Source organism: Phlebotomus papatasi, chromosome 1 (genome assembly GCF_024763615.1).
Source record: "Phlebotomus papatasi isolate M1 chromosome 1, Ppap_2.1, whole genome shotgun sequence".
Lineage (NCBI taxonomy): Eukaryota > Metazoa > Arthropoda > Insecta > Diptera > Psychodidae > Phlebotomus > Phlebotomus papatasi.
Genome location: NC_077222.1, coordinates 63,848,800 through 63,859,126, shown reverse-complemented (window position 1 = coordinate 63,859,126; position 10,327 = coordinate 63,848,800). Strand labels below are relative to the sequence as shown.

Below are 10,327 nucleotides of genomic sequence, written 5' to 3'. Positions count from 1 at the left end.
TTTGCAGTAATGGTCAAGTCTATACTTTTAGTAGAACATTATTAACTACATGTGTAGTTTTTTTTCCTTCTCACTGATTTACCATGCATGGGCGCTTTGTAGTATTCCATAATTAACACATAATCTACACGTGTTTTTAATTATTAATTGGTCATTTAGCGTGGTATTTCAATCATTTACCATTTTTTTTTATTTGTTACAAATTGATAAGTCAGAGATTGGGTGCATTAGCGAGAAATTTCATTGAATAATTGAACGCACTGCAACGCGGAAATGTCAAAATTCTAAACGGCAATTTTATCAAATTTATACTTGCGTCCACGTTGACGAGACGATGGTTGGAGTGAGGGAGATGGTGAGAAAAAATTAAAGCGAGGGCACGTAAAAATGTGGGGTGGCCTCAGGGGTGGACTATGTGCCTTAAGTCAATTCGTGACACAAGCTTGAAGGTGCCGGAAGGTATGTGTGAGTGTGGGAGGGAGAAGGAGTAAAATCATAACTAAATCCCATGTGAATGTATATAAAGAGCGAAAATGGTCCCCACATAGCGTAGAAGATTCAGTGAATAGGCGAATACCGTATAAATTTTCATCCCCCCAATTTTTTTTTTGTCATCCAACAGTTCATACCAATATGCCAAAATCCGATATTCATGTCAACTAGTTGTCTCACTCTAATGACATACACCACCATAATGATTACTGTTCAATTGTTTCCAAATGCACACATAAGAGTGCAAAACGAGAACGATATATCGGCGTCAAGGGCCATTTTGCTTTTGACAGATGCTTGGCATGCTGTGGGAAAGAGATCGATAGAAGAGTGCGTGCGCAATTATTTGACATAGGAAAATTACTATGTATAAATTTCATGTTGGTTAGTAAAATCGAAAGAGACAGTAATTTTCCAGGAGTAAAACGAGATGGTGTTCCAACTCAACGTCGAATATATTTCAACTCAGTAGTACAAATACACACACTTGGCGTCACCAGATAGTTGTCTCACTCACTCACCCCCCTTTATTTTTGCCAACTACAGAAGAAGTTGGAACACTAGGTAGGAGCTACACATGCACAGACAGTCATTTTAGTCCGGTCTCGACCGTAGTATCGTGAATGTGTACTTTGACAGTATTTCGAAACTCGATCGTTGTTTTTTTCTTTTTGTTTGTAAATTGATTAAACATCCACAGTTTTTGAGTTGTGTATTGTTTCTACCGGTGAAATGATCAATAATCGTTGATGTTTGCAAGCAGTACTGGTGATTGTAGGACTATTAGTGAGCCAGGTAGCTCAAAGTTAATTGTGTGAGACACAACCGGGAATTTTGAAGGGAAAGAAAAAGAAGGAGAAAAAGAAATTGACAAAAAAAAATCGAAGGATATTAAAGAAAGGGCGAAAAGGCGGCTATCAATAAGTGTCATTTCCTCAATTTCCATAGGAGTTCGTTTTTATTTTAATTAATTCAGGATTACTTTTATCCGGAAATTCGGTAATAATTGAGTTTTGTGCGCGGAATACGATAAACATCCAACTTGCCGTATGATTTGATTAAAAATGAAATAGAAGTGTCACAGAATTATATCGCAAGCCATAGAATACATTGAAGTAACATTGTAAATTCAAAAGATTCTACTCTCGAGACTTGGAGGTTTTGCGAAAAACAACAAAGTTTCAAAGAATAATATTATCTTGAAAGAAATTTGAGAAAAAAAAAAACTCATAACGAGATTAGAGACAAGAAAATAATTTTTTTTTTTGAAAAAAAAAAGTGAAAAAAGGCAATATTAAGCCATAAAAACGAAAAGTGCAGAGAGATTCTTGATTAGTTGGTGTTGCGTTGCTGGGGAAGATATATAAGAAGTTGAAGGCACATTGGTGAACGGGGACGACATAAGGGTCCAGCAATCACAGACAAAATATTTAACTACGTCTTCAGCCATGCTATTCGAGAATCCGGCTGTGGCTGCTAAATTACCTTTTCCGTATAATATACCGCCACCGATGCAGGCTGCCGCTGGGGTCCCACAAATCAGGTAAGAAGAAGACAAAAAAAAACAGACAACACGAGACGAGAACTCCCCTTCATAGCCATCTGACTCCACTTTAAAATGTGTGCCCAGAACTATATACAAGCCGTATACATTCCTCATATTATATATTTCTCAAGCAGCAAAGCGTTCAAAATTAACACAAAGGAATCTACTTTGGCGTCTCTCTTTTGGCTTATAGAGAGTTGCTAAGGCATCTTCTTTTGGGGTTTTACCACTTTTACTTGGTGTGGTGACTAGACTCCGTCGAAAGGGATGGTTTTATGCCTGCAAAATCCAACTTTTTCCAATGACTCGATCCTTACATAGAAAGCCATACTACATAGAAGAACATCCCTTACCCCCAAATACTATCCCTATTGTCATGGAAATTGTTACATTTCTAGAATGGACGAGATTTGTGATGTTTGTGTGAGAGCATACAAGACGAGTCTGACTTATGTCTCATTCTACTAAGTACTTAACCTTCGATTTAATGGATTAGTTTATATGGTGTTGGTGACTCTCGGTGCTAGATAGTTTAATTACCATCCATTGGTCCCGTACTGGATATGAAAGACTGGGGTATCCCACAATCTTTAATTTTCATCTCATCCTGTCTCGCTCACCCTACCAAATGATGCCTATCTCTATACGATAAACTTATGAATTGATGAGTAAATAAAAACCCTGTTTATGCTTTAAAACTGGTGCTCCAAAAATTTAGGAAGAATGTATGACTGTATGGGTGCTCTTCCAGGCAGAGACCACTTTTATGATGAATACCAGAAAAGTACATATATACAGAAGTGGATGGGCAAATATACAGTGGAGAAAAGATATAAAATGAGCCAAGTGAAACAGAAAATCTGTGGCATTGCCATTCTGATGGATGGAGAATATGATTTTCATTGAAGTTTGCCATTTGCGAATGTTTCAAGTGCGCATTTTCAAAATAACCTCAACATTGTGATCATACAAGGGGTTTATTGCATTGAACATAAAGTATTTCCTTTCCTCTTGTATGTTTTTGAATTAACTCGTTTTAAAGTCTTCTATGGTGTTTTTAACGTACCTCTGCATCAAGTTTTACTCAACGAGATAAGTGGTAGGCTGGTAGGGTACTACTTACTACTTATATGATACAAGTGCCGAGAGTTCGAATCCTCTTTATGTCACTAGAAATTTATCTGACATTAAAGGTATATTTGAATTGAATCCAATTCGAATTGCATAGTGTGTTAGACAGGTGAAGATTAAGATTTATCTATGGGTCAGTTATACAGTAGAGTCTCGCTATAGGCCATCGCTCTATAGTCCACAATTTATCGACCGTTGATTTCAAAACAATGATTTTAAGTTAGGTTATGTTTTTTAGTATGCGATATGCATAATTATTTTAATATTTTTGGCAAACTTTATTAAGTAGTTGTGACAATTGTGATCCATAATGAAGAGAGCAAGGACAAGTACCACAATCGCAAAGAAAGTGGAAGCCGTCGAGCAATTTCAATACTAAAAATCGTTGATAATTTTAAAAAATTACATGGACTATAGTGCGACCCAAGTGTCAAATTTGAAACCAAATATGGACTATAGCGAGACTCTACTGTATTCTTTTCGGAACTGTCGCACTCAGGCCACTTATTTGGGCTCATTATGCACTTCCCATCCTGTTCTATTTTACCCCCCCAAGGCGGGTAATCCTGCTCTATATCACAATGCTCTTTATGCGTTCTGATACACATAGTACCGCTTTATATCACGGTAGATCAGACCAGCCTCGGTTTATGGATCAGGGCAGTGAATGTGTATTTATATTGACTGAATTCTGCATGTCGAAACTTATTTCCTATACTAACCTCTCTTTTAGGCGATTTATTGTCAATGTATTGGCATTACTTTTCCGTTCATTCACTGGACGAATTCGAAACTAATACACCAGCTGAAAAATCTGCAGCTGCCTAGTCTCGAACCCGAGACATCACAGTCATAGAGCCACTACTCTATCCACTGATCCATTCAGGCCCCCAGACCATTATTATTATTAATCGTATCGAGATATATTTATTACAAAGGTAATCATTTTTACATTGTCCATATCCCGTGTTAGAATAATCTGCTAGTCCGTTTTGTAGACTCGCCCAGGAGCGCCTTCCCCGTATTGTGGATGCTTCTTCCATATTCCCGGAATTGTTGGGCGTAGGCGGTGCATTATATTACGTCATTAACATATGAAAATTGGCTAAATTAGACATTTAGATCTTTGCACCGGGCGGGACTCGAACTCACAACAGTAAGTCGGGCCGGGGAATCGATCCGCCCAAGAACATTAATCTTTTAGACAGATGAAAGTAAACTTTTTTATGCTATACGCACAGTAAATTTTATTTTCTAAATATATTTTTGGAAGTATCTGTAAGAGTGTGTGAGATGACTAGATTTAGATTTCACTCTCTTATTGAAATGTTTCAAACATTTGTTTACAAAACAAAATTGTATGTTGTGTAGAATGCGAATCTATCTCACTTTCCTAGGAAATTTCGAAAGCACATTTCCAAATAATTTTTTGTATGCACTCTATTACGTTCGTCACGTAACAGTTTTTGTTTTGTAAACATGTTTTTTTTGATATTTCATCTTGCTCACTCTTACAGGAACTTTAAAAACATGTTTACAAAATAAAAGTTAGTTGGTCAGTATTGTGCGTTGGGAATTACTTGCTTTCTGTAAAATGTCAGTGACATGTTTACAAATCTTTTGTTTTGTAAAAATGTATTTGACATTTAATACAGTGAAAAGGATGTGAATTTTCATTTCAAAAATTTTTCTGTTCTAAAAATCGAGCCGGAGTCATTAAGAACTTAGTTAGCTTATGTATATTAGAATGTATTAAAGTACATGACTTTGGCCCCCGCGGGTGACTAACCCCCCTGTTCGTAAGCTTTTCTTTAATTCTAGAACTTAAGAATGATCTTAACTAATTCGATCTACCATGTCTGATCGATGAAGGCCATTCCTACACATTAGAATTCTTAGAATTATAGAAAATTTTACGAACAGTAGAGGAACAAAGTCACTCACGGAGGATAAATTCACCCGCATCTGGTACATTATGAATTTAATATCAATAGATAGCATGGGCAGTAAACAAAATTCCCTTAACGCATGGGGTTTTATCTGTCATTTACCGTCCCAATTACCCGAAGATTGGAAAGCTCAGTGTGATTTTGACATAGGGAAAGCGGGGTACGTTTGAATTACGGCAGCTTTGAAGTTTGGATTTTTTCTCCTATTTTTAAATGAAATTGAGCCCTATCATAACATAATTTTCCTTTGCAATTGGTTTGTGGATCTAAATTATATCATGATAAGGTCCAACTTTATTTAAAAATAGGAAAAATAAGCCCAATTTCAAAGATGTCCCTATTCAAAAGTGCCCCACTTGCCCCTTGTTTGTAAAAGAAAGAAGTGACAACTAAGGGGGAATAACTAAGTTGAAAAAAAGTGGTCTTTACTCCTTATATTTTTTTGTATGGAGAACCAGAAAAGTACAGTAGACTCTCGCTAATTCGGCTCTTTTAAGATCGGGCTACATTTTAATTCAGGCAACAGGTAGATTTGAAAAAAGTTTGTTGTCAATTTGTAAGTTTGATTATGATTATCAAATTATACTTAAATTTGACATGTTTTGTCTTAGTTTTGTTGTGATTTTGCATTATTAAGGGACTTTCATGCAATTTACAATATATATGAGTGTGTAAACTCAATATGTGTATGCAGATGAATAAAAAATCGTTGCATTTCAAAAAGTTTGTCGCCCGAATTTCTCTCTAATTCGGGTGACATTTCGGTCCCAAATGCCCGAATTTGAGAGAGTCTACTGTATTCACTGATATTCATTTACTCACATAATTCACCAATTTTTTTTTTAATTCTGCAACCATCGGATATATTTGCCCCTTGGTGACAGCTGTGAAAATGATGGGAATTTTGGAGAATTGGAATTCCAAGTCTAAATGAGTTGAAGCAATATTAAATTATTTTGCATAATTACACGTGCAAAAGAAACCCTACAAAGAAGTTATATTTTCAAATTAAACACATCTCATAAGTTGTTCTATATACGTAAATTTAATAATGTTTAATTAGTTCAGAAATTTCTGTGAATGTACTCACAATGGTGTATATATACCTCAATAAAGTTGATGCGATGATATACATGTTGGATGTTATTATGCCAAATAGCTGACAGTGCAACTATTTATCATTTATTTATTTATACTCTGGCATATTCATTGTTGTACAAAAATAATAATAATGTATACCAGGGTCATATATTACTTAATACTTAAATATAATTTAAATGCAGCACTGCTTTCTCTATTTCTGTGATTTGCATGTTTTTTTAGTCCCAAAAAGGTATAAGTTAGAGTATATTTTTCATGGTGTGTATTTACTTCAAGAAATTGTAAAATTTCAAACTAAAAATTTTCTTCAAACCCATCAATTTCTACCCTCTCTCCCTTTTTTTTGGCATTTGCGGATGCTCCCTCTCTTACAGCGGTATTTTCAACATACCTATACATGGATTTAAGCATTCATATGGCTATATACATGAGGATTTCCAACCCCTCGTCAAGTTTTCTTCCTCAACACACATCTACAATGCAGAATATGCTTCGACAGCAGAAATTCTCAATTCTCAGCCAACAGTCAGTTCTATCAAATTTACACATACACGTTCGAATACTTTAAAAATGCGATAAAGAGGGGCTACGCTGCTATTTTTTTATATGCTGTACCCTCTTCAACCAGGAGTACTATGTATAATACCTCTACCAGTAGTAGATGGAAACCTGAGCACTATCATCCGATTGATCCAATTCAATTCGTGCCATTTTGATACCTTAAAACAATTTCGAGCACTTCAGGCATTTTCACTTATGTTTCTAACTGACCATTGCCAAAAGTGTGTTAATTGAAAGGTTTTCGTTTGAAATGGAATATGGTACACTTGAGGTTAAAGCGTATATTAGGAGTACCTATTGTCAGATACTGAAATTAAAAAAAAAAACTGAGAATATCACAAAGAAATTAAAATTTACGCTTGACTGTGTGTATTAGTGAGGACTGGTGGATACCTCAATGGATGGCTAACTTAGGTAAATGGTAGGTCTCTTTGCCGCATCAGCCCGTAAGTGTTGGTCGAGCGACGATGTTGGTGTTTAACGTAAAAGAGAGGTATAGTGATGTTGAACAAGAGAAGGTATCTAAAAGAAGAACGACATGCTCTTAATAAGTGCTCGAACTCAAAGAGAGAGCCATATATATAATCCATCGATTTTGAGTTATATACATACTTCGATACTACCTCCACCACTCATTTATTTCGATAGAACTTTTCAAATTTTATCTAGGGAAAGACAAATTCTTCGATTTTGTAAATGTCATATAGAGACTAAACGGTAATAAATAGCTACTTGGGGTCTTTAGGGACCCTTTGGCTCAATTTAACCTTCATTTAGGGACCAAATAGACTCAGGCTGATACTCGAGAATATTTAGCATACAAAATCTGGTAGTAAGGATCCGGTAAAGGAGTTTTATGCAAAGGAGTTCTAATTGACTATCCTAACCCCACAGTGTATGACAGTTTGTGGTAAATCCTTATTGCTGACTTTTGCAGGCTAAATATTCTCGAGGATCAGCCTGAGTCTATTTAGACTTTTAGGGAGCGAAACATGATCTTCGGTTCCTTAATATGAAAATGCATGAGAATCCTTTATAACAGATTTGAAGTATTGTAGAATATTTAGTAGGGGGTTATAAAGCCATCACTGCGGAAAAAAGGGGGTGCGATTAACTTTTTTTCCTCGTAACTTTAACACTTTTTAGGTATAAAAAAATATATAAACATTTTTTAATGTTAATTTTTCACCTTTTGAAGCGTAAAATTAACATGAAAAAGGGTAACTTTAACCCCCAATACACCTAAAAAGCATAATATTTACACCGATTTCGGATCAATACTGCAGGGTAAAATTAACATTTCCGGAATGTTATTTTAATTTTTTCGGATTTCTCTCAGTGATGCACCTGATATAAATGTAACGTGGTAGCTGTGAGATCGCTTATCAGCAGAGACCAATTATTGCTTAAGGAATTTGGAATCAAGTAAATGTGTGACAACTCAGAAATTCTATGTTCATAAAATTTGTTATTCTATCCCGTATATTTTGTTGTTTTTGGTTAAAGTAGAAGAAGAAACACTAAATTGTTTGCTTATGTTTTTTTCATTATCGGCTATGTAAATCGGCCTATATAAGATAGTAAATGTACCAAGCTATTTGAAGCCAATTCCTAAATTGATCTCGGACTCTGTTTACAGTGCTCCAAGGAAAAAAATTATTTAAACAAAAATTTAGTATATTTATCCCTTAATACGGAAAGGTATCTTATAATACGGAAAAACTTCTCACTTTTTAAATATTTAGTATAACGATCACGAGCGCAGAAAAATTCCCATACGCATTTGTATATGAAAGTAAGAAATTGGCTTCAACTTTGAAGGCCACTCGCCGAGGACTAGGTTATGACGGAATGGATTCTTTTAAGGCAGCAAGACACCATACCTCTTAGAATCCAGATAGATTTCACGTCCATATGTCCTTCTTCTCTGACGATCTAGAAAGGATTGACTATTTCGGTTCTCTAACCTATAAGGTAAAGTGCCCTCGAGTCGACCGGTTCCTCGAGTCGATTGATGGTCAATATATCGTCAGTTGGATCAGCATTTGTCGTAACTTCCTCGTCGCCTCATCAGCAGTTCTTGTATAGTGTGTGTATTTCCATGGTGCTAGAAGAAGTGCTGATGAGGCGATGAGGAAGTTACGACAAATGCTGATCCAACTGACGATATGATTGTTTGATGGTGAATTTCTGTGAAATTAATAATAATTAAGAATAATTGACCTATTAATGTTAGATCATACGCCAAATATTAGTGCAAATATAAATAAATTGAATAAATAACTCTACCAGTCGAATTGAGGAACCGGTCGACTTGAGGGTGCTTTACCTTAAATACGAAGGCACAGTCCCAAAAGGCAATGACACCGTCGAGTACTTAGAAACGCGTCAGGATGGGATTTGAATGTATAGAATTTATCATCAGGTATAACAAAGATGCTGTACAACGTCTTAAAGATAAGCTTGTCAATACTAAGCCTTGTAAAATTAAGTGTATTGAAGCTCACAGGAGACGATCAAAATATCTTTAATCATAGGTTATTTCTGGAGAACTGAATGTTATCCGAACCTGGGTAACTTACCCCATAGATCCAGAATTTAATGCTTAAATCATTGAATGAACATTAAGACCTCATATTCCTATAGAATCATTTTAGAACCATGTTCATAGAACCATATATGTATGTTAAAATTTTGAGCATTCGGAATTTTATAATTTAAGTATCTCGCAATTGATGTAATAAACTGACTGTCTAGATTTGGGAGTTGCATTACAGACTTTTATACGTTTTATTCTATAACGGGTCAATTTTTAAGACTCGTTATATAATAGAAACTTCGTTGATTTTGTTCCTTCTTGTTTTCTTTTGCTATTGAAAGTAGAATAACCTAATTCAGATCTTGATCCAAATGGGAATATTTTTAATTAAGACTTATCAAAATGAATAAAATTTCAATTTATTTGGGACGCAAAGAAACGGATAATAAATATTATAATATAGATAAAAATATATAGAAATTTAGTACTGTGATAATTAAAGAAAAAATCTGTATTCATATATGGAATTGTAAAAGAACTCCCATTTGGCTCATGTTCGGAATTAGGTTATCCTACCCCAGACATTTGAAAATAATACTGATCACGGTTTCCGTATTTCAGCAATTATCGCGCTTGTGACACATCTGCAATAAACTTGTACTTTATTTCTATTCGAAAATTTAGCAGTATTAAATTAATGTTATTTTGGGAAGGCTTATGTACTGATTCGAATCGATTGTGAACCGGTAAATTTTTGGAGAGAGGATGCTGTATCCTACAGAATAAAGAAATTGATTGAAGCAAAAAAAAATGTTAAATCAACTTTGATTATTACTGTACGAAGTTGCAAGTTCGAGCATTTCGCGAAGTGTTGCTTACTTGGGAATTTTTGTTCGAAACTTTTAATACGATCTTTATTAGAAAAAATCCTCTTGGTTTGTGCTATGGCACCTATTATAACGTACACGTTTCCCCAGAAACACACAGTGTACGTGATACCAAATACAT

At 35.1% G+C, this 10,327-nt stretch overlaps 1 protein-coding gene across 1 annotated transcript in view; it reads left to right on the top strand.

The window, feature by feature from the left end:
- The first annotated feature begins 1,041 nt into the window (after nucleotides 1-1,041).
- The window catches only part of LOC129800001 (RNA-binding protein Musashi homolog Rbp6), a 220,442-nt gene continuing 211,156 nt past the window's right edge, over nucleotides 1,042-10,327 (top strand). Inside the window, exon 1 of the mRNA XM_055844347.1 lies at nucleotides 1,042-2,035. Coding sequence (XP_055700322.1) covers nucleotides 1,941-2,035 — 95 coding nt within the window. The 5' untranslated portion in view covers nucleotides 1,042-1,940. The remainder of the gene's footprint in view (nucleotides 2,036-10,327) is intronic.